At 44.2% G+C, this 26,285-nt stretch overlaps 1 protein-coding gene across 1 annotated transcript in view; it reads right to left on the reverse strand.

Annotated features, from left to right (window-relative positions):
* Positions 1 to 20,531, reverse strand: part of CUNH16orf52 (chromosome unknown C16orf52 homolog) — a 37,926-nt gene extending 17,395 nt beyond the window's left edge. Inside the window, 1 exon segment of the mRNA XM_018568506.1 lies at positions 20,426 to 20,531. Coding sequence (XP_018424008.1) covers positions 20,426 to 20,531 — 106 coding nt within the window.
* Positions 20,532 to 26,285: the final 5,754 nt, after the last annotated feature.

The following is a 26,285-nucleotide window of genomic DNA, read 5'->3' on the forward strand; positions in this document are numbered from 1 at the left end:
CAGAAACATGCACCGATCTGCTCACTTCTCGATCGTCTCCCTGTAGTGAGCGGTGACCGTCAGTCACCGCTCCCCACAGAGATTCACCGCTCCCATCTCCGATCCTCCAGCACTGAGTGGAGGAACGGATGGGGACGGGACGGGCATAGCTGGCTATCAATCACCCATCTGGGTGGATCTCGACAGTAATGTCGCGATCGGTCCCGGCTGCGGCGCTCACAGTATATGGCGGGCTATTCTGAGCTTTGGGTCACGGGAGACCGCTAGTATATGTCCTCCAATGAACCTAAAGAGAACTATGGGGAAAAACACTTAGCCCCTAGGTTCTCTTTTAAGTTAATTTTAGTGCCCAAAAAACACAAATACCCATTTGTTAAAAATAAAATCTAAAAGATGAGGTTACGATGAGTAAATAGACACGTAACACGCCCAGGTTAAAAATTGTGTGCATCTGTGAAATGGCGTCAAAATAGGGTGCCCCAAATTGTCCATAGGCGACGCTTTAAAAGCTGTACGGTCATCAGTTTAGAGACGTCGGTGAATATTGGCGGTGATGCCCAACATGTGTAGCACAATCGTCGTTTCCGTATGTAGGCGCACCAGACTCATGTTTACGTTAATACTCACGCGCTTGTGGGGGACTTTTTTCTTTTACATTTATTTTATCTAATCATTTTCTTTAAAACTTTTCTTAATTGCTTCTTTTCTTAATAAACTTTTCTAGGGGGCACACTACACCGGCCCCTAGAAGCAATCTGGCAGCAAAGTCCAGCAGCTGTTTAAAGGGGCCCGCTGCCAGCGACGTATGCAATAACAGTGCGTTTGGGGTGCCGTTAAAATGCATGGCAACACAATGCCCCTCCCGCCCTGTTAACACACATTAGGCGTGTTGTGTGGTATAGTGCATTAATTGCACAGGACCATACGGTTAACACATTGCACCAGTGTGAATGGGCCCTGAATGAATACAATACACTGCAACAGTAACTCAAATTGTGCAATGGACAACATACCTTCCTTTACAGTTGTTATATGTGTTCTAAATGGAGATTTTTTTTCAGAAATATTTTCAGTGTTACTTTTTATAGTAGAAGTAAAAACACGACGCAGTATATATAAACAGACGGGATGAGGTCCTTTTAGGAAGAATCATTTCCAAAAGCAATAATGCATCCCACAGCATTTCATGCAAATATGCACAACCTGCAGCAAACAGAATTCCTTGAATCTAGGAACTGGATGTACTTCTACTGCTAATGTGTAAAGCACAATAATGATCCTCATTAATTCAAGAGAGAAAATGAGCAGAAAAGAACTTTGTCCCACATGGGAGTTTCCATTTATGGAAGATTTAAGGCAGCATTAAAAAGTCTCCATTGTTTTCATAGTAATAGATCATTAACCACTAATAAACACAATCCTCTATAACAGGCCTCAAAATCTCCACTGGCCCCCTCGCAATTGGCGAGTGAAAATTGCATGGGGGCGAGTGGAATGTCACCGAGGGGGTTCGGCGCTGGCAGGACCAGGGATGGGACAATACCGCCGCGGCGATCGCTACCTTCTAGTCTCTCTTCTCCTCCTCTATAGCTGCAGCTACAGAGTGGTCGAGGAGAAGAGAGAATAGAAGCTAACGATCGCCGCGGCGGTAGTGTACCATCCCTAGTCCCGCCGGCGGCGCACCTCGATGACATTCAGTTTCGCCATCTTCCCTGCGACTGTCTTCTGCAGCTTCCTCCGTTCAGCTCAGCTGCCATAGGCTGGGAGGAAGACTGCAGCGACAGTGAGACACCCTGCCAGAAATGTATGCAGCGCGGGAAAATAAAGTTTTATCTCCCTACATTCAGGATACCTGAATACCATCAGCTAAGTGCACTGCAAGTCCCTTTTATTTCTTCCTTACACCGCTGACCTCTGCGCTGTGCATCACAGTGACCTCTGCGCCTCACAGTGACCTCTGTACTGTGCGTTACATTACTGACCTCTGTACTGTGCGTCACACCGCTGGCCTTTGTATTCGGCATTGCATCACTGATCTCTGTATTCTGCGTCACACCGCTGACCTGGCGGATTTAAGGTCAAGGCAGGGTAGGGATTAGGTGGGGCAACTGGTGGCGAGAGACTTTTAAGGCCTGCTCTATAAGTAATTTTCTTTGACCATAGATGACGGCACTTACAAATTGGGTACCATTGCTGCTGGCTCTATATTGCTCAGTGGTGCTTCCTGAACTTCCATTTAAAAAGCACATACTGAGCACATCACATGATCACCTTCCTTGGCACTGTAATGTTCCATCTTCCTTACTGCCATGCCCTGTCCTCAGTCATTCATACATACATACATACATACATACATTAGAGGAGGAGCAGGAGTTAGGTTTGTATTGCTTCGGTTCAGCTTCAGTCCTAGCCATCAGTGTGCACAAAAAGGTGGCTCCATAGGATCCTTCAAGGAGAAAGAGCCACCCTAAAAGTGCCCATACACCTTATAATTATCTGCCGATTTTCTGCCGCGAACGTGTTTTCGTACAAAAATCTGCCAGTTGATGGGAAGTGCACAACCGCAATTACTGTACAACTGACAGATTTTCATCTTTCATACAGGCTAGAAAAATTGACGGATTAGTGGCGCTTTCTTACAACAAAAATCTCTAGATGAAAACTGCACATGCTCAAACGAAAATTTGGTCGTTCGATCATCGAAAATTGGCCAGTTAGTAGTGCCAACAAGCAATAATTGCGAACTACATTGGTCCGTGCACGATGGGCCATTTAAACAAAATTTAATGAGGGTGAGATGTTGGGACAAAAAAAGTTGTACAATGGTTGCAAGGTGAATGGCCACCTTTACAATGGATGGAGGAAAGCAAAAAACGTATTACCTTTGAAAAGCAGCAGATAATGAAAGTACCAACATCAGCTGTAGAAATAGCACAGATAAATATCGACTTTGATATCGCTTTAAAGCTGAACTCCAAGCAAACTGCTAAATACAAAGATGAAGTATTTATATCAAAGCTTTTACCTGCCAAAGGATTTGAATTTCCGTCCACCCAATCCAGAGATTAAACACAGCTCTGCCACACAGAACAGTCCTGTCTAACAGGGGAAGGGACTATTTCTCTTCCGCAGTTTTCACTTCCAATTATCCTCCCCACCTCACCCTTTGCCTGGACAGCAAAAGGAGAAGCAGCACAATGATGAGTTCATCTGTCACTCTACTTTTTCCTGCTATCTGCATGCTCCTTGTTCTTCAGCACAACTGATGGCTCCTTGTGCTGCTTCTCCATCCCCTTTCCCGAGTTCTGCTGTAGAGTAGCCTACAAGAAGCTTATTAGTCAAATGTAGGTACTTACACTGTTTGCATTTAAAAGAAAATACATAAAAAAGGACCTACTATTGATTACATAGCTGCATTAATCTGTGCCTTCTATACTGCCACTATATTGCCAAAAGTATTGGTACGCCGGCCTTCACACGTACATAAACTTTAATGGCATCCCAGTCTTAGTCCGTAGGGTTCAATATTGAGTTGGCTCACCCTTTGCAGCTATAACAGCTTCACCTCTTCTGGGAAGGCATCCACAAGGTTTAGGAGTGTGTCTATGGGAATGTTTGACCATTCTTCCAGAAGCGCATTTGTGAGGTCAGGTACTGATGTTGGACGAGAAGACCGGGCTCGCAGTCTCCGCTCTAATTCATTCCAAAGGCGTCCTGTCGGGTTGAGGTCAGGACTCTGTGCAGACCAGTCAAGTTCCTCCACCCCAAACTCGCTCATCTATGTCTTTATGGACGTTGCTTTGTGCACTGGTGCGCAGTCATGTTGGAACAGGAAGGGGCCGTCCCCAAACTGTTCCCACAAAGTTGGGAGCATAAAATTGTCCAAAATGTCTTGGTATGCTGATGCTAAGAGTTCCCTTCACTGGAACGAAGGGGCCAAGCCAAACCCCTGAAAAACAACCCAACACCATAATCCCTCCTCCACCAAACTTTACACTTGGCACAATGCAGTCAGGCAAGTACCGTTCTCCTGGCAATCGCCAGACCCAGACACGTCCATCGGATTGCCAGGCAGAGAAGCGCGATTCGTCCCTCCAGAGAACACGTCTCCACTTCTCTAGAGTCCAGTGGTGGCGTGCTTTACACCACTGCATCCAACACTTTGCATTGCACTGGGTGATGTAAGGCTTGGATGCAGCTGCTCGGCCATGGAAACCAATTCCATGAAGCTCTCTACGTACTGTTGTTGTGGCAATCTGAAGGTCACATGAAGTTTGGAGGTCTGTAGCTATTGGCTCTGCAGACAGTTGGCGATTTCTAATCACTTCAGCATGCCCTGACCCCGCTCTGTCATTTTACGTGGCCTACCACTTTGTGGCTGAGTTGCTGTTCCCAGTTGCTTCCACTTTGTTATAATACCACTAACAGGTGGCCATGGTATATTAAATAGCAAGGAAATTTCATGGATGGACTTATTGCACAGGTGGCAACCTATCACGGTACCAGGCTTGAATTCACTGAGCTCCTGAGAGCGACCTATTCTTTCACAAAATGTTTGTAGAAGCAGTCTGCATGCCTAGGTGCCGGATTTTATACACCTGTGGCCATGGAGGTGATTGGAACACCTAAATCCAATGATTTGGAGGGGTGCCCCAATACTTTTGACAATATATTGTACTTGAATGTCAGCTTTAAGAGAAATAAAAGGTATATTTTCATTAAAGTACGCATTTTGCCTAAAAATAACAGGATTGCCATTTCCTTTTTTGATCCTTGGATTTCATATGCAGACACAGTATGTACATGCTCCCTACAGTGGTCATCTGTGTATCATGGGGTGTTTAACAGCCTGGCTTGACGGAAACCCTTAGGCCTTACTGCAATTTTACAGTTTGAAGACTGGCCACCATGGCCTCACCATACCGGACATATAAAAACACATAAAACATCCTTTTTTGTTCAGAGAAAAACGCTCACTTTCAACAGGAAAGTTGCTTGTGGAATGGATTATAAATTACAGGAACCCTGCGCCAATGCTTTCCCTTAGCATGTCCTAGTTTAGTAAGCCTGAATCGGGGGCAAAAATAAAACTTCCCCATTAATCAGAAGGCTGTATTGGAGTTATACTTAAGGTCTGGAGAACTTCAGGCCATGTATTGGCACCAGTGCATGATTTAGATCTGGAGAGCTGCAAGTAGGGCCATGTCAGCACAAAAGAATCTGTGGGGAGGGGATCTTGCCATTGCACTATGGTGTGGGGACACAGCTGTAGGAGCCTCTTCTGCTATCCAAGACCCTGATGACATGGTTGTCAAACTTATGGCCAAGACCCGGTCTATCCATCAGAAGCCCTGTCTCTGGCTTGGACACTGTACCTGCACATGTACAAGCACATTCTGTCTTGGCAGGGTATGTGATAAGAGGACCTTGCCCTGGCATTGCATACAAGGTAGAAGTCATGTTGCAAGCAGAAAATATCTGCAGACATGGAATCCTGGAGGAATGTGGCAAGAGCATTAGGTTAGCACCTAATATTGAGGTGAACACTCTACATAAATAAATTATGTGCGTTGGAAATATGCTTTTAGGTAGAGACAGGACACAGGTGTTGCACTCGGGACAGCTAGAATTGAGGACTATGCAACATTAGAAAATCATTGATTGCTAAGAGAGCACTCTTGCTGGCTTAAGGTGCCCACACCCCTTGCAATAATCGTACGATAATCGCGTTAAATCCCGCGATCGTACGATAATCGCAAGGTGTGTGGAAGGCGTGCGACCGTTTCTACTGTACGGTCGCACAACTTTTGTCTTTCGAGCATGTTGGAAAACCAGCTCAGAATCGTACGATTTTCGGCTGGTTTGTGGCATGATCGTGAGATAACTGCCGCACGGGCCGGTATGTGCGCAAGCGCACACTGCCCGTTCAGCATTGCGGTCATCGGAAGCCCGCCCCGCTTGCGAATATCGCAAGTACAATCTGCCTGTCCAAAATGGGCAGATCGTACGTTTTTTTAAATTACCTTACAACCATTGCAAGACAAAAGTCTTGCGATGGTTGTAAGGTGTGTGGCCAGCTTTACTCAGCAAAGTGTTGCTCTGCTGCTGCTTCTTCTCTCGTGAATGAGATTCTGCAGTGGTTTGGACAGCAAGGGAGAAATACTGTATAGGCAGGTGAGTAAAGGATATCTAAACCCAGAAGCAAATTGTATTATATTGCAGCTTACCACTCCTTAGATGTGGTGGTTGCATTAGCTGTAACATTTGAGGCTAAGAACATACAATGTCTTTGTTCTTCCTGGAAACTGGAAGCACAAACATCATCCTTCCTTCAGTAAACTACTAATTCCCCCCCAGGGAGAACACATGTTTGAAGTCCAGCCTGGATGGCAAACATGGCTCCTGCTACAGATACAGTGGATTAGTAAACATAGCAGCCCATGGGAGCATAGTGTGTTTTTGCAGGATTACCAGGTGAGAATAAAGGGAAAAAAGCCTAAAAAAGAAAACAAATGCAGTCACCTTATCTATGGACTTGTAAGGTGCAATATATTCCATTCTTGGTTTAGATGCACTTTAACTGAGAAAATGATGCAGAAAATGAGCTTTAAAGATTAAGGGAAACATTTTAATATCCCTAGACAAAACCTAGTTGTGCAAGGATACTGTTGCCTGTGTCCCTGTTGCGTCACAGGCATTCTGTTTATACTGGTGACTGCTTATCACTGAGAAAGAAGGTGAGGGAAATGTAAAAACTAGAGTCGTCCCGAAGGCAAGAGGCATGGGGAAATTGACCAATGGGAGGGAACTTTTATGCTGAAACTGTCCAAGAGGGGAATTCCACTCATCTTGGGAGAATTTCCTCTCACTTCCTGTTGTGTTTCTGGAACAGGAAGTAAAAGGGAAATCCCCCAATGGTAAGACAGCAAAAACTAAACTGGTGGGGGTTTTATCCCTTCCCTATATCCAAAACTAGAAGAAAAAAAAAAAAATGTTGTTTTTTGGCTATACACGCACTTTAAAATAGAACGTTCTGATTTTGAGTTTTGCAAGGCTTCCATTCTTAGCAATTGTACACGGTCCTTGAAATTTATGTATTCATTTTCAATGGAACGCCTGGCAACCCTCATCTCAAACGGCCAAAACATTTTCCAGGGAGAACACTGTATCTAAAAAATAGGGTGACGTCCATTCGGATTAAACTTTAGGTTTTTCCCAATGGGCTGTCTGGTTTGAACAGACAAGGAAGATTAAACATACTGGGCTACTATACTATGAACAAGACATCACTAATTACTAATTACTTTATTTTCAACAAATACCGAAGGAAATGTAGTTACCAATAAGCTTCCAATGCAGTTTTACATTACAAAGCTACAATTCTGTCCAATTTGAATATATAACCTTGAGATACAGACATGGTGGCATAACTTTCTTGCTCTGATTTCTCATCTGACATATAGCTGTACTACACCAGTCAACACCACTTCCTTTGGTCTTTAATCTGATGATCCTAGAAAGTGCCTGCTTGCAATACTGGAATGTACTTTGCACTCTCTGCAGTTTCTAATATCCCCCTTCACCCTATCAGATTTAAACCTGCATTGGAAGTCTGAATGTGACTGGCAATGCAGGAAGCAAAGAGACTGGTGTTTACAAATCAGAAGATACAAAGAACTACACTGCTACTGATCTTTTAGGTATAAGGGGGTGCTAATAAATTTATTGAATTAGAGATCTCGCACTAGAAGAGTATTCTGATTTTGGCGCAGTAGCTGCATTTGCTTGATGGCATTAGCAGCTCACCGAAAGAGTTCTGTTATTGCCTACAACTGCTCTTTAAATTGCTGTGTTTAGGTCTTCAGAGATGCAAGCTTTCTAAAAGGCAAGAATAATTACCATCCCTCTCTACTGGGTAATAGGCTCAAATAATCCACTAATGGCGCTTAAAACTGGGTCGATAGAAACTCTCAGGAAAGACAATAGACTGGATATGGAACCTAGAAAATAACTCAATCCTAATAAAAAAAAATCAATTTTTGTACTTTGGTTACAAGAAAGGGAAGAAGAAAAAAAAAAAAGTGTTGCATCTTCAAATATCAAGAGATAAGAAAAGCAAAATAATTGAAAAGGCAAAAGCATTTCTGGGAAAATGTGAGGCTTACTTCTTTTAGGTGTACCTGGACTCACATGTTAACCCTAAAGCTATGTGACCAGTTTTGCTGGGAATAGTAATGGAACATGCATCTTTCCTGGAGAAAATGCTGCTCCAGGCTCCCTACCATAATACACACACCCAGACCTAGCATCAACCCAGGTCACATGATCCCTTCTGAAGGGTAGGATCAACCAAACTGAAGTATTGCTCGACTTCTGCAGAGATCAAATGTTCAAAGGCTTTTGGTTTTGCTAGAAAAGTCAGTTTTTTAGGTTTCTCCAGGAAAAGTATTTTCCAGAAAGGAAAAGTATTCTTTATTCATTAGAGCAGGACTGTTAACGTGGCTTTATCCATCATAGTTCGCAAAAAGTCAAAAATGTAAATGGCCACAGGCATATAAATTACTTAAGTGAACCTAGCATCAAAAATATAGTTCATGTTAAAACAAAAAGCCCCCCAAAATAAGAGGTATAACACTACTTTAATGCCTAGACCTCCGACCTTCACTTTCTTTAAAACGGACCTTGACACTCAAAAATAAAATATTAGCAATGCATCCCTCTATGTGATTTTGAAATATTTACACTTGCAGAGCATTTACTTCCTGCGTTGAAAGGGCAAAATGACTTCAGTTTGTCAAAGCAATGCACACTGGGGTTGCCTTGTCATCAGCAGAACATTGCTCGGAAATCTCATCTGTAATCTCAGGAGATCTCAGGAAAAGGCATTTTCCTCCCCTGAGATGATGTACATGGTCACATGTCCTAGTCCCATGTGCCAGAAAGTAATAGGAGAGCTAGTAATCTGCCCTTAGTAAACATGGCCACTGTCAGAAGACTGGGGAAGAAAAGAGAAATAAGGTATGCAAAGAATACAAAGCCTGCAATTATCTAGTAGTATGTGTTTGTAGATTGTCATTACTAAACATTTCTAAAGGTGCGTTTGTTGTTCTATTAAAGCTATGGGTAAAGGTCCGCTTTTAGAGCTACTGCTGCTGAAGAATCTTCTGCAAACCTTATACTCTCAAGTTTGTCAGATGCCTGGTTCCATCCAGTCTCCCCCTATACCACTACAGAGCACAATATTGACATAGGGTACGGCAGATCCAAAAAACTGTGCACAGTGGGGGGGAATAGGCATCCAACAGACACCCAGAACTGTTGGATGCCAGCAGTGGCCATAGCCCTTAAAGAGAGTGAAAATAGACTGCACAAGTGGCAGGGGCAAATGTAATATCTCCTTTTTTGCAGCGGCAAAATGGCATGCGTGTCCAATATACTTAATTAAATATCTAAACTAGGGATGTTCAGATACCAAGTACAGTACTCGGCACAAGTACCTTTCCAGCTCCACGACTAGACTATAGACAAATTCAAAAGTTAGGAGGCAGCTGTCATTTTCAAGAAACATACGGAGCTCCTGGGATTTGTGCATCCCTCTTTTAATGTATGATTTGTTTTATATAAAATATACACTGCTCAAAAAATTAAAGGAACACTTTTTAATCAGAGTATATCATCAAGTCAATGAAACTCATGGGATATTGATCAGGTCAGGGAAGTAGCAGAGGGGCTTGTTAATCAGTTTCAGCTACTATGGTGTTAATGAAATTAACAACAGGTGCACTAGATGGGCAACAATGAAATGACCTCCAAAACAGAAATGGTTTTACAGGTGGCGGCCACTGACATTTGTTTCCCTACTCATCTTTTCTGACTGGTTTTCACTAGTTTTGCATTTGGCTAGAGTCAGTGTCACTACTGGTAGCCTGAGGCGATACCTGGATCCTATAGAGGTTGCACAGGCATGCCAACTCCTCCAGGATGGCACTGCCAGATGGTTTGCTGTGTCTCCCAGCATAGTCTCAAGAGCATGGAGGAGATTCCAGGACACAGGCAGTTACTCTAGGAGAGCTGGACAGGGCCGTAGAAGGTCCTTAACCCATCAGCAGGACCGGTATCTGCTCCTTTGTGCAAGGAGGAACAGGATGAGCACTGCCAGAGCCCTACAAAATGACCGCCAGCAGGCCACTGGTGTGAATGTCCCTGACCAAACAATCAGAAACAGACTTCATGAGGGCCCGACGTCCTCTAGTGGGCCATGTGCTCACTGCCCGGCACCATGGAGGTCGATTGAACACCAGAATTGGCAGGTCCGCCACTGGCTTTTCACAGATGAGAGCAGGTTCACCCTGAGCACATGTGACAGACGTGAAAGGGTCTGGAGAAGCTGTGGAGAACGTTATGCTTCCTGTAACATCGTTTAGCATGAGTGGTGGGTCAGTGATGGTGCCATTAGTGGTGGGTCAGTGATGGTCTGCGGAGGCATATCCATGGAGGGACGCACAGACCTCTACAGGCTAGAATGGCCCCCACGCTCGCCTGACCTGAATCCCATAGAACACCTCAGACATTATGACTCGGTCCATCTGATGCCGCCAGGTTCGGGACACTGCGAGGCAGCCTGGCTTACTGACCAATAAGGAAGCTGGGCGGTGCGTCGTGACGTGCCACCCGGTTTCCTGATTGGTCAGGAAACCAGGCTCCTTTGCAACAAGTGAAGCCAGCTTCCTAGCCAGTCAGGAAGCTGGGAGGCGGGTCCTAACCCAACACCAGGATTCCCGATTGGCAAGGAAGCTGGCTCCATGCTCCCTCGTGGCACTATTGGTCAGGGTGAGATCTCCCTTTTACTGCAAATTCCGGTATCGGGGGTAAGTATTGGGAGCATTTAGGCGACTAGGAGTAGCATATTAGTATCGATATCTGTGCATACTTATAATATATTGCAGCTCACCATTCCTTAGATGTAGTGACTGTATTCAATTTTATTATTAAGGCCAGGAACATTTTCAGCAAGAACAGAAAATAACTGTTGATCCACCAAGCAATTAAGTGTCCTTGCTATTTTCTGTGAGCTGGAAGAAACGCACAATCATCCTAATTTTTTGTGTGTAAGCTACTAGTCCAATCAATCCACCATGTACTGGAGATAAACAAAGGACTTGTTTGAAGTGCAAAGCAGAAATAGCCAGCACCCTTTAAACATTATGTATTAAAGCAGAGTTTGTGTGTGTAAAGTCCAGCCTGGGTGACAACTATGGCTCCCTATGGCCTGCAGTTCAAAAGCCGCTTGAAGGACCAACACTGAACCTGGCATCAGGTGAGGCTGAAACACTCCACCTTGTAACAATAACATTAAAAAAAAGACCAAGTGGTAGACCAGCATGGAAAACCAATGTACCAAGTCAAAGAAACAAAAAGATACATAAAAACAAAATAAAAAACAAGGAAGATCTCTAGAAATAAATACTTTCGAGTATGCAAAAGAAATGAGGAGGAAACACCTAGATCAGAGTGTGTAGATCCCAAAGGGTCAAAAGAGCATTCCATGCTAATGCCAGAGGATTCCTGCACCATAAAATGAGAGTTCAGCATGCAGTTAACCCAGGGTATCATGGGAACCCCATCTTATGTCCTCCACCTGCAATGCAGATCCTCTATAAACAAACATACATTTAGGGTAACATGATTGCAGATTACAGGTATGAAATCTTACTTCCGTTACCTTGGGAAGGCATGGACAAAACAGCCCTGAAACTGAGAGAAGATTGTAAGCTGGTGTCATTTGTAGCAACAGGACTGTCCCCTCTGTGTATTAATGACAAGTTGCTACAACGTAGTGGTAAGGCTAGTAGGCTCAGAATACAAGGTAGGGCCTCAGGTATTTGTGAAACCCAGCTCCCAATAATTCTCAGCCCAATCCGCCTACTCAGATAATTAGTCAGAGACAGGGCAAGCACTGAGGCAATGCCAACTGCTCTGGACATGGAAAGTGCTTCGTGGATAACTTGTTACCACAACATAGTCTGGAAAACATCTTACACGGAACTCTGTGCCAAAGGTCACTTCCAGGCTAGTCCTGCAATGTCCAGTCCAGAAGTACCTGGTTGTGGCACTCAAAAGTCTAAACGGTGGATTGGCCAAGTTGCATATCTGAAATTGTAGAGACCAGCTTTAGCCGCAATGTAAAGAATCTTTATTGAAGAACAAATGAAGAAAAAAATGCTAACAAAGTTAGGTTAGACTTTTCCTGGCAAAGCTGCTGAAGAAATGAAGTCCATCCTCCTGGGACACTAGCAAAAACTCAGGAATGCTGGCAATAGGAGGGCATTTCCTGGAATAACCTACAGTTTTTGTGTTTGCCAATGTACAATCCTCCTGTAGGTGGCAGCATAACCTGCAGGTGATAGTGTCCAATAATGAACGGGAAAGAAATTAACTTATCTGCAGCCACTCACAAGCCTGCAATGGGTACACTATAATAAACCTAACTTTGTACAAAACACAATTTTGATGGCTTCTTTTCTGCTAAAATGAATGCCCCAGAGCAACTGCATATTTTTAATAGGTGCATCACCCTCTAGCGATTCTTTACTAAAGCGAACATTTCTAAATTCCTGAAATCAATGTCTATGTAGAAATATGATCTCAGTTTTTCCAAGTCCAAAAGGGGAACAAATCAGATTAGAGTGCTGGTTAACTGGGATTGCAAAGCATGTTATGCCTTATTAATTCTACTCATAGCAGCCAAACAGAATCTACCTTTCACCTCCTCTAAAGGAAAAAAAAAAAAGAAAAGAAAATCCGGTTTATTGTAAAATAAAAAAAAAACTCTTTCCTTTACTATTTTAAAATCACAACTAAACTGCCAGAGCAAATTAAACACGTTGGGCCTCCCAGAAGCTTTTTGCCATAATGTGTTAGTATGCACAGCATATAAAAGGAGACTAAAAATCACATCAGTATACAGCTCTGCATGCTGATATGAAATCATTAATTAAACAAACATTTTCCTTTTACTTACAATGTCTTTATTTTTTCTAATTCCTGGTCCTCTTTGGCATAAATGATGTAATCCTGCCCAAGCGTTGCATCCTGGGAAGGTTACTTCAGCAGAGCATTGCTGAAAATCTCATCAGTAATCTCACAAGCTCTTAGGGAAAGGCATTTTCCTCCCCTGAGATGATATGCATGGTCACATGTCTAAAAGGTGGCCATACACTTTACAACCATCGCAAGACCTTAGTCTTGCGATGGTTGTAAAGTGATTAAAAAAAAACGTACGATCTGCCCATCTTGGACAGGCAGATCGCACTCTCGATCAACGCAAGCCCGCCCCCCTGAGGGGCGGGCTTCCGATGACCGCAATGCTGAACGGGCAGTGTGCGCGTGCGCACACCGGCCTGTTCGGCATTTGTCTCCCGAGCACTGTTCAAACCAGCCGAAAATCGTACGATTCTCGGCTGGTTTTCTAACATGCTCCTTAGACAAAAGAGACGTGCGACCGTACATTAGAAACGGTCACATGTCTTCGTTCACACTGTTCGATTCTCGTACGATTGCGGGATTTTCCACGATTCTCGTACGAGAATCGAGCAGTGTATGGGCACCTTTAGTCACATGTCCCAAAGTTCCAGGAAGTAAATGGAGCTATATCAATCTGCCCTTAGTAAAAATGGCCACTTTGAGAAGAATGGGGCAAAAAAAGAAAAATAAGGTATTTAAAAGAATAAAAAAAGACGACAATTATCTATAAGTATCTGTTTGTAGATTGTTATTACTAAACATTTCTAAAGGTGTCACAAAGCAGCCGCCGCTCATATTCCTTATCCTGAGGTAACACAGCCACATACCTCTTGTCGGTGCAGGCAAAAAAAAAAGGCACGCTGCAGCTGGATACTGGTTCTCACAGAAACAATTGCCGCACAAACGACTGATATCACAAGCAAGATACGGTTTATTCCCGAAGTCAAAACATGCTGTAAACACACACAGGCTCCTCCAACTCTAACAAGTTTTACCAAACGGCTTATTCATAGAGAGATTCTTGGAGGAGCCTGTGTGTGTTTACAGCACGTTTTGACTTGGGGAATTTGTGTGGCAATTGTTCCTCTGAGAACCAATTTCAAAGGTGTGTTTGTTATTATTTTGAAGATATGGGTAAAGTTTATCTTTAAAGCCCCATTCACACCAGGGTGGCAGCGTTTCAGCGGTTTTTGAAAGGGTGTCTTAAATCGTGCTTCAGCGCTGAAAAGCAATTAAAAACGCCCCAAAACACACTGATCGGCGCGTTTCTATTGAAATCTATACGGAAAATGCGCTGATCAGCTCGACAAAACTGGCTCAGGGAGCATTTTGGGTGACAAGCTTTTCGAATCGCGTGGATCCCCGTGCTTACATGAACGGTCCCCATAGAAATGTATGGGATTGTTCATGTAGGCGTTTCAGTGTGGAAAACTCAGCGCGGCCGAAACGCCCTGGTGTGAAAACGGCCTTACACATGATGGCAGACTTATCAAAGCCAGTCCAGCAATGCCAGCTTTCCTCTCGGTCAACGACGCTTGCATCTTCTCCCGGTCTTCTGCTAGGTTTGGATTCTTCGACTTCTTGATTGCCCAGTTCCAAATGACATAACTCCCACGCATGCGCACAGGGGTTCGGGCACAGAATCATGCCGAAATTGTACACTGAGCTGTGAATGCCTGGCTTAGTGTACACTTACAGAAAATAAAAATAAAAAAAACATCTATGATGGAAGAGACATGCACAGTCTCTTGTCATACAAAAAGCCTGCCAGCACATTTAGTAAAAAATTTATTTAGTTTTACTTTAGAGTGGAAAACAAATCTCATTGTGTACAAATTAAAATATATGCAGCTTGTTTAAGTACTGAATTCAGTCTAATTAGCTCCCTGTAATTCCCCGTATAGAAGCACTCAGGCTGAAAAAGGAAGACGCTGCATTATGAGAAAATTCAGTTCTAGTGACTTGCACAATACTGTCAGTCTAAAAGGTGCCCATACACCTGCCGATTATCGTACGATAATTGCGGGTTAACCCTGCGATCGTACGATAATCGGCAGGTGTATGGGAGGGCGTGCCACCGTTTCTACTGTACGGTTGCACGACTTTCGTCTTCCGAGCATACTTGAAAACCCTCCCAAAATCATACGATTTTCGGCGGGTTGGTGGGGTGCTCGGAAGACGAATGCTGCACGGGCCGGTGTGCGTAAGTGCACACTGGCCGCTCAGCATTGCAATCATCGGCATGCCCTCCCCTCAGCGGAGAGGGCTTTCGATGATCGCAAGTACGATCTGCCTGTCCAAGATGGGCACATTGTACGAAATTTTAATGACCTTACAACCATCGCAAAACGAAAGTCGTGCGATGGTTGTAAGGTGTATGGGCAGCTTTACACTGACCATGCAAACAGGAGAGGAGAACACGGGTATATCTTCATCTATGAGTTGCTGCCCTTTCCTTGAAGTAAAGTTAATTAATAAACCCTTTTCAGCCGACTATTCAGTTTTACTAAAAATTCAGCTCAGCATCTCGCCATATTATTTCACTTAATCAAACACAACAAATGCTTCACACTGCTACCAAAGTCTGGTCCCATCACTCTTGGTCTAATGACTGACCTATAACCCTATTCAACACAAACATAGAAACTAACTGTAGTCCTGCCAAATAAATGGAGATGGGGAAAATCAACTAAGGCTTCAAAAGAAGTTCTTCCTTCCTCTAAAATTTAAGGGGGGCAGTGGTGCTTATTAACACACTGACATTTTAGAGCAGCGAGTTTTCACTGTGAATCCTGCTTGTTGCATGTTTAGTTTATTTCATAAGGACTGGTCAAAGTAGCATTAAACTCTAAAACTTTTATCCCCAATAATGAATCCAGATCAAACAAATATAAATTGCCCAGCAGAGTATTTCATTTTTTGCCCAAACACTTACAGCCATCATGTTTCTAAGCAGCCCCAACTCTCTCAGCTCCACATCCTTGAACTTCCTGTCCAGTACAAGATCACAAAAGACAGCATAATCTCCAGCAGCTGTCCATCTACTAGCTTGGAGCAGTTTGCTGTGCCTTTGCTTTTGTGGAGGCAAACACAGCTTAAGCTGCCCATACACCTATAGATTTCCGATTGGAAATTTGTGTTGCTACCAAGAACCCTCGTTCGATTCTAGCTCAAATAGCAGATCAAGCACAGACAAATGTAGATTTCGATAATTGTTTGTTAGTAATACCAACTCACCAACTTTTGTCGATTGACAGAACGGATTTTTATTTGCGCATGTGCAGTGTTCTTTTATTTTTTGTTGTTTTTGTACGATTCAAAAAAGTTTTCCAGCCTTGCCCTTTGAGAAAATTCGAGCGGGATCACAGTAAAAGAAAATAATCGTTGGTGTCCCATCAACTGTTCAATTATAATTGGAAAGACCATTCGTGGCAGATTTCTAAATGAAGGTCGAAGAGTGTATGCGCACCTTCACTTGCAGATACAAGGGTGGCTCTATAGTACCCTGAAAAGGAAAGGAGCCACCCTAAAACAGGATATCAGGGTCAGTGCTCAGGGAACTGATTTTGCAGGAAACTTTTAAATATCAAGAAGAAGCATCCATTGCAAGTTATTTAATCGGCAAGGAAGCCGGCTCCATGTTCCCTCGCAACACTGCCGGTCAGAGGAAATCTCCCTCTGACTGGAAGTTCCGTATCGGGGTAAGGAACGGAGCATTTGGGCGAGTAGGAGTATCAGTGCATCCCAACAGTACTCTCGAGTCTCCATTGCAGTGCATTTTTTTTACATGCATTACCATTCATCCCTTTTTAAAGATGCTTAAAGTGATACTAAAGTGAAGTCAGAATGTTTTTAAACTATGAGGTAGTAAGTAATGACTCGCCACCCGGCTTCCTGATTGGCTGGGAAGCCCACTCCATGCTGTTAGGCCGGCTCGATGCTGATTGGTTGGGAAGCTGGCTTCCTGGCCAATCAGGAAGCCGGGCCGCAGGTAATGACCCTCCTCCTGCCTTCCTGATTGGCTGGGAAGCCAGGTCGATGATGATTGGCCAGGAAAGTCTGCTTCCCAGCCAATCAGCATGGAGCCGGCTTCCCGGGCAAGCAAGGAGCGGGTAATGACACGCCGCTCGGATTCCTGATTGCCCAGGAAGCCGACTCCATGCTAGAGAAGCACCGTTATCAGTACTCAGTATCGGCGAGTACCAAAAGACAAATATCGGTAGTCCCAAGTCCTAACCGAAAACCTGGTATTGGTGCATCTCTACTGGAGAGCCAGAAATTTGGAAAGACCATATACCTACAGGTACAGGGTACAGGCAGTGTCCTCTCCCACCCAGGGGAGCAATACAAATGAATAGATACTGCAGCATTAGAGTCCCAAATGCTACAGTCTCCCTTATTCTTTAGCGCAGCACATCACAAATAGAAGCTGACAAAGTTTGTTTGGCTCAAACCATATTTGGCTCCATATACCTTAGGGCTCATGCACATGGGCAGCTAGGCCCATACAACATAAATAGCAGCATATTTCCCATCCCGATCCCCCACCCGTCTGGAAGTCGCTGGTGCAGCACACAACCACCTATAGAAGTGAATAGCTGTATGCAGCTACACAAGGGCCTATGCCAGTATTTACAGACAGCTACATATGTGTACAGGCATAAATCTTTGGACACAGGTTATGGGGAGATTGACATACAATCATCCCCTTACTAGAAGCCGACGTGTGACAGTACAGCTGTCACACGTCGGCTCTATTAATCGAGAACTGAACGATCACATACCGCCGATCACGATCTTCTCCTTGCAGAGAGTGGTCACTGTAAGCCTCAGCTCCCCGCAGGAATTCCCCTGGGAGGGACACAGGGAAGGGGGCGGGCACAGCTGACTCTGGCTCTAGAGTGGCAGAGCCAGCTGTCAAACAGGCAGCAGGTTGGATCCCAACAATATTTTTCCTGTCCTCCTGTGACCCTAAAGAGAACTACATACAAAACACACAAATTACACAAACCTCTTTCATTGCTCTGTGTTATGTGTGCTAGGTCTGCAACCAATAAATCAATTAATTGATAATGAGAATAATTGTCAACTATTCTCATTATCGACTAGTTGGTTGGCTCCTCTAGGTCTATCCTCCATGCTGGGAGGAGGGCACCCCAAGCAGTGGGCCGGTGCAATAATCAGCCTGCTATTGGCTATTGCAATTTGAAATGGCCAATAGCAGGCTGGCTATTGCACCAGCAAACGCACAGTTCAAAAAATTGTGCATGCAATTTTATTCTAAAAAAAAATTTAGGTTTGTAACACTGCAGTTGTGTATTTTATTTTAAAATTAAGGATGGCATTTCATTTTTTTTATCAGATCAAAAAAATAAAGAAATAGGCCAACTAATCAATTATGAAAATAATCATTAGTTGCAGCCCTAATGTGTGCGAACATTTTCTAATATACAAGTAAGGACTTTTCTTATGACACACTGAATTGTTCACAAGCGTAATAAACAAGCTAAAGGTCAGCTTTCATAGCGCAGTCAGAATGACGACAAATATGTCAGAATTGATTGCTAAGAGATGCTGCGTGTCTTATATGGTTCTCTACAATACAGACAACCTGCACTGAGACATGTTAAATGGCCGGGCTCTCATGCTAATCCATAATCTTCAATCATTTCTGAGCAACTCAACTGGAATAAACATACAGATCAAAACACTGAACTCACAGAGTAAGCTTGTGCAATGTGAACCCAGAAATAAGAAACTAGCATTTTTACAAGCTTGGCCAATGTAACGTCTCAGCAGAGCTTTCTTGTAATAAAGAAGGAGTGTTGTGGATTACTCAACACCAATGATTCCTCATGTGAGCTGATTCTGGAGCCAGGAATGTCTGATCTCTACAGAATGAAGGGGATCCAAGTCGGTCATCCTGTGCATACCACTCTGTAAACAAATAAGATGTCCAGCAACCGGATAATGAACGCATAACGCAACTCCTCTCGTGGCTAAATCCAGTCAAAGGATCAATTACAGTATAAACAGCATAGTACCTGGAAGCAACCGTGTGACCTCGAGAATTTACAGTGACCCTGTTTCTAGGAAAAAATAAATGTCCCTCTACACTGCAGGAAGGCTCTTCTCTATTGTAACACCTGTACACCAACTGACCCTCCTGGCTGCAAGTACAAGGAAAAGTGAGAGCCTGCAGGCATCGGGTGGGTGTCTTGGCATGAGGAAAGCAAAGCATCTTGGCACATTAAGAATCACAATAGCACCACTTTGTTTACTGCCAGATAAGATCCTCATCGATTTCCCATCGGGATCACTCATATCTAGTCATCTATTCCTATAATAGACATATGTCAGATCAGATCAATCACTGCTCTTTTGCACATCACCAATGCACACATCCCTTTGCGAATAACCAGTGATTTTTGCCCATCCCTTTGCACGTCACCACTGCTCTTTACCCATCCCTTTGCACGTCACCACTGCTCTCTACCCATCCCTTTGCACATCACCACTGCTCTTTACCCATCCCTTTGCACATCACCACTGCTCTTTACCCATCCCCTTGCACATCACCACTGCTCTTTACCCATCACCACTGCTCTTTGCACATCACCACTGCTCTTTACCCATCCCATTTTCACATCACCACTGCTATTTACCCATCACCACTGCTCTTTGCACATCACCACTGCACATCACCACAGCTCTTTACCCATCCCTCTGCACATCACCACTGCTCTTTACCCATCCCTTTGCACATCACTACTGCTCTTTACCCATCCAATTTTCACATCACCACTGCACTTTGCACATCCCTTTGCACATCGCCACTGCTCTTTACCCATCCCTTTGCACACCACCACTGCTCTTTGCACATCCCTTTGCACATCACCACAGCTCTTTGCACATCCCTTTGCACATCACCACTGCTCTTTGCACATCACCACTGCTCTTTGCACATCCCGTTGCACATCACCACTGCTCTTTACCCATCCCTTTGCACATCCCCACTGCTCTTTACCCATCCCTTTGCACATCACCACTGCTCTTTACCCATCCCTTTGCACATCACCACTGCTCTTTACCCATCCCTTTGCACATCACCACTGCTCTTTACCCATCCCTTTGCACACCACCACTGCTCTTTACCCATCCCTTTGCACATCACCACTGCTCTTTACCCATCCCTTTGCACACCACCGCTCTTTCAACATTCCTTTGCACACCACTATTGCTCCTTCAACATTCCTTTGCACATCCCCAATGTACCTCACGTTTTCTCTTTGCACACCACCATTTATCTTTCCACCACACCATTGCTGTTTGCACGGCTTTAGAGAAGTCTGATGTGACAGATCCCACACACAGCATGCACCCCCCTGTGCCCTCCGCTTACCCGCAGACTCGCCGGTGTTGATCCAGTCCGGGTTGGCGATGCTGGCGATGGCGAAAATATCGGCAGCCAGAAACAGACATCCTGAAATAATGGTCAGTTTTTACATATCTTTCCCCCCCCGCCGCTACCCGCACCCCTCTCACACGGAGGGGGGAGATCCCTCCGCATACAAGACAAACAACCCGGCGCTGAGGACCGGGCCAGACACTGCCCCGGAACTCAATCTCCTTCTCCAGATAGACCCCCGGAAGTAAACAGGGCTCATTAGTCCTCCCTCCCCCCGAATCTGGCTGCAGCGGTTCCCAGTAGAGATGGGCAAAACGGTTCTTCTGCATGAGCGCTCCTCCACGGATCGCTCACTGAAAAGATCCGGATATTTTAAAATGGCTCATGGTTCACCGCTCTTTTTTACTATAGTGGCACCCCACCCACTATAATGCATTGCTGGGACTTGTAGTTCTACATAGCTGAAGCTATTTTGCATTGCTGTATAATCATCATACAGCAATGCAGAATACCACCAGCTAAGCGGGACTACAAGTCCCAGCAATACATTATAATAAAAATCAGATATGCAAAATACCACCAGCACACCCCCCAAACACACACACTATAATGCATTGCTGGGACTTGTAGTCCTACATAGTTGGTGCAATTCTGCATTGCTGTATAATCATCATACAGGTATGCAAAATACCACCAGCTATGCGGGACTACAAGTCCCAGCAATGCATTATAATAAAAGTGAGCACTATATCACCAGCACCCCAGAAGAACTGCCGCTCATTTTTACTGAGCCACCGCTCTTTCATTCTTCTGAGGGAGCCGCTCAATAGATCCGGATCGCTCATGAGCTACCCATCTCTAGTTCCCAGTCACTCTGTTACTACGGAAGCTTATAGGGGCCATGTCTGCCTAGCAACAAAGAACCCGTGGCATCTCCTGCTGGCTGCCCTGTGCCGTGCAAGGGCTCGGTTTCACTTCACACTTGTCTGCTCCTTCCTCCTAGGTGTGGAATGAGAGAGATTTGGGGGTGGGGAAGCATGTCTGAGGAACAGTCAGCTCCTTTGTGTTTTAAAACGCAAGAACCTAGTAAAAAAGGTCACTGATTTGGGAAATATACACTGCTCAAAAAAAATTAAAGGAACACTTTTTAATCAGAGTATGGCATCAAGTCAATGAAACTCCTGGGATATTGATCAGGTCAGTTAAGTAGCAGAGGGGCTTGTTAATCAGTTTCAGCTACTATGGTGTTAATAAAATTAACAACAGGTGTACTAGATGGGCAACAATGAGGCGACCTCCAAAACAGAAATGGTTTTAGAGGTGGTGGCCACTGACATTTTTTTTCCCTACTCATCTTTTCTGACTGGTTTTCACCAGTTTTGCATTTGGCTAGAATCAGTGTCACTATTGGTAGCCTGAGGCGATACCTGGACCCTATAGAGCAGGGGTGCCAACAATTTGTGTGTTAAGATCTACTTTTCAAATGACAAGCTACATGAGATCTACCAACAAAACAAAAACCTCCCTTGCGCTCCTTCTTTCTCGCGCTCCTTCTCTCTCGCTTTCCTGGCTGTCTCTCTTTGCTCATCCTCCTGGCTGTCCCTCCTCTCTCTCCTGGCTGTCTCTCTTTGCTCATCCTCCTGGCTGTCCCTCCTCTCTCTCCTGGCTGTCTCTCCTTGCTCTCTCTAAAGTCGCTGCTCTGCAATACTACAGAACACCGGGAAGCTAGACCTCCAACTTCTCCTTTCGTGCTCAGCCCTCCATCCTAAAGTCGCTGCTCTCATGCTGTCGGACTCTGCCTTCATGTGTCAGGCACAGCAGACGGAGAAGGGCTAAACAGACCGTAGGGGGGTTCTCGGGATAGTGAGCTGACTTACAATCGTGATCTACCAGCATCAGCTTTGTGAGCTACTGGTAGATCACGATCTACCTAATGGGCACCCCTGCTATAGAGGTTGCATAGGCATGCCAACTCTTCCAGAATGGCACATCAATACGTGCCATTGCCAGAAGGTTTGCTGTGTATCCCAACATAGTCTCAAAAGCATGGAGTCGATTCCAGGACACAGGCAGTTACTCTAGGAGTGCTGGACAGGGCCATAGTAGGTCCTTAACCCATCAGCAGGACCGGTATCTGCTCCTTTGTGCAAGGAGGAACGGGATGAGCACTGCCAGAGCCCTACAAAATGACCTCCAGCAGGCCACTGGTGTTAATGTCTCTGACCAATCAGAAACAGACTTTATGAGGGTTGCCTGAGTGCCCGACGTCCTCTAGTGGGGCCTGTCCTTAGTGCCCGGCAGCGTGGATGTCGATTGGTATTTGCCATTGAACACCAGAAGCAAGGAAATTTCACAGAACACCTGAATCCAATGATTTGGAGGGGTGTCCCAATAATTTTGGTAATATAGTGTGTATTGGGACAAGTGTTTCATCTGATTTCTACATTATTGTGCACAGTGAATAAAAATCCCAGATGTATATAACAGCTAAGAAAGAGATGACAGGAAAATTACAAAACCAGTCATTGGTCACTAAGTATGATAAGAATGATCAATACAGTAAACTCTCCGTTATCCGTCATTCAAGCAACCAGCACTCTCAAGCAACCAGCAAAATAAAATCATCATAATATGTCTTTGTTTTCTCTTTTGCTGGTGGCTTGATGCACACTAAAAAAAGTTGGTTGCTTGGTGCACATTAAAATTTTTTGTTAGCAACTAAATTTGAAATAGCCAATAGCAGGCTGGCTATTGCACCCACCCACTGATCAGAGGAGCGGACCTCATAGAGAATGGAATCTAGCCGGAAGATAAATGAAGGGGGGGGAATCCCACGATCGTACGATAATCGGCAGGTGTATGGAAGGCGTGCAACCATTCCTATTGTACGGTCGCACGTCTTTTGTCTTACGAGCACGTTGGAAAACCGTACGGTTTTGTGGCGTGCGCGTAAGACAAATGCCGAACGGGCCGGTGTGGCCAAGCGCACACTGCCCGCTCAGCACTTCAGTCATCGCACGCCCTCCCCTCAGCGGGGCGGGCTTGCGATGATTGTAAGTACGATCTGCCTGTCCAAGTCATGCAGATCGTACGATTTTTCAATTACCTTACAACCATAATTACCAGTCCAGAAGTGAGCGACTGACCCCAAATAACTTATACCCTTCTTTCTGTGGCAAAGGGAATATCTTTAAATAATTTTTGTCACTCAATTATTGAGATTATTTGAAGTTTTTCTGGCAAACTTACTAAAGAAGATGGACACCGAAGCTCAGCATTACCAGGCCAGAAGAGAGCGAGTGACTCCCAAATAAATGTTACCATCCTAAAGGTGCCCATACACCTTACGATTATCGGACGAAACTTTTCGTCCGATGATCGAACCGTCGTACGATTTCGGCCCCATCCTGCCCCGATTATCGCAAGGGTCAATCAGCGGTGGTTTAAAAAAACACCTGGACAACTTGCGGTAATTGACCGCAATTATTTTAGTTTGCGCATGCGCAGTGTTAATCGTACGACTTTTGACAGACGGAAACGCCACCAACCATCGTACGATCGACCGAAGTTTTCAAACATGCTTGACCGTCAAAAGTCTTACGATTGTACAGTACTATCAGTCGGGCACTCTATTAACACGTTACGATTGTCGTACGAAAAGTTGATCGCATACGATTATCGTATGATAATCGTAAGGTGTATGGGAACCTTTACTGTGCCCTAGGATATGGTTTGTTAATTTTTAGTCAGATATTTTTACTTTTTTTGTTCCAGGCTGGTTGTTGCCTGATCAGTGACTACATAGAACACCTGGTATTGGAACCATTTAGGGAGTCACCAACTACAGTTTCCTGCAAGCATGCGTTTTCAGCCACCTTATCACTGACAGACAAAGTTGACTCTGCTGACTGTGCAGTTACAAATGGTACAACATTTTTCCAGGCATATTTTTGTTGACCAGAAGCTGATCCTACTTCATAGAGTCCTTTTTGGTGGCCTGTAAACTCTTCTGTAAACCAGTTTTAAATTTTGTTCTTTTGGCCTGACAAAATGTAGGATTATTTGTTATACTTGCCTCAAATAAAGGCTCCATTTTGCCAGCTTCTGGGAGACATCTCTGTGTTACATCTTGCTTGAAGAACATTGACTAGGGAATGGCATCCATCAGGAATGGGGCACTGCTGCGGGACAGTTTGATTACATAGTAACATAGTATGTAAGGTCGAATAAAGACCAGGGTCCATCCAGTTTGGGGTGCAATGCTTGGGGATGCTGGAGGACATTACTGTGGTACATCTTGCTTGAAGTACTTTGACCAGGGAATGGCATCAGGAATGGGGCACTGTTGCTGGAGGACATCTTTATTAGGGTATGATGCTTGGGGATGGCATCAGGAATGGGACAATTCTGCTGGAGGACATTACTGTGGTACATCTTGCTTGAAGAACGTTTACCAGGAAATGGCATCAGCAATGGGGCACTGCTGCTTCTGGGCATCTTGATTGGGCTATGATGCTTGAGGATGGCATCAGGAATAGGTCAATTCTGCTGGTAGACACTACTGTGTTATATTTTGCTTGGTGTACGTTGATTTGGGTATGGCATCAAGAATGGGGCAACACTACTGGAGAACATCACCGTGTTCTTCTTGCTTGGTGTATGTTGACTTAAGCATGACAACAGGAATGTGCTTACAGTTCACAAAGAAATCTCACCGCTCCAATTCTCCAGGCTGCATCCTCAGCACAAGAGATCCCACAGGTGGAAGCAGAACAAATGCGTGTTCACCTTTAATCAGGTCTGCTAAAAAGATAGCCGCACACCACCATCTTCAGATAATAAATCCAATATTTATTTGTGATCCAAAAGTTCATTACAAATAAATATTGTATCGCACCAACACAAGTAACATGCATTGCCACACATTACAACACAATAGTGTGATCCTAGTCTGAATGATTTTGATGCAACTTTTACATTTCTATTTTTACTGTTAAATTGCCAAAGAAAATGACATACTTCTAGGTAAACAGAACACTACTTTCATTGTTTGCTATGAACTCGACACACAATGTTTCAAGGATCTATTCATGTATTCCATAACACTAATAATATCATATATTCACAAAAATCTTTTAGTGTAGAACTGACAATTCAGTTCTTTAAAAAAAAGTCCTAGTGGTGGGAATGTATTATACTAAGGGGCTGATTTATAGACATGTGCACTGCCAAAAAATTCGTTTCGTTTCGTTTTAAATTCGGATTTGTGTTATTTCGTTTTTCGGGATTCGGGTGTGAAAGTCAATTCGGATTCGGAATTCGGATTCGGAAGAAATTCGGTAGCGTTCGCACGAACGTTCGGTTCGTTTTCTGTTCGTATTCGTTTCTTATTCGTTTCTTATTCGTTTCGTTCATTTGCAGCAAAAGTGACATTTGAGGGGGAAAAAATATTCGGATTCGTTTGCATTCGTTATGTCTGTAATTCGGAATTCGGATACATCCGAATGTCCGAATTTACGAAAATTCGTCCGAATTTCGATTCGGAACAAAACGAATCGCACATGTCTACTGATTTATAAATGGTTAGATGGAGCACAGGAATTTCCTATGTTCCTCGACTCCATCTAGAGGCAGTTATGGTGTGCGAACAGTATTCGCCTGGCTAAATGCTGGGTGAATCTTGTATAAATCAGCCCCAGAATGTTATATATTCAGTGTAGTACAGAGCTCAGCAATTTGTTGTACAGATTGTTGTGCAGAGTTCAGCAATTTGCAGAATGTAACATATAGCACGGTGTACAGAACGCAGTGACCCAGGCTATGTTACATCAAGTAAAGTGTACAAAGCGCAGCA

The sequence above is a fragment of the Nanorana parkeri genome, unplaced genomic scaffold (genome assembly GCF_000935625.1).
Source record: "Nanorana parkeri isolate BGI_ZX_2015 unplaced genomic scaffold, ASM93562v1 scaffold3, whole genome shotgun sequence".
Classification (NCBI taxonomy): domain Eukaryota; kingdom Metazoa; phylum Chordata; class Amphibia; order Anura; family Dicroglossidae; genus Nanorana; species Nanorana parkeri.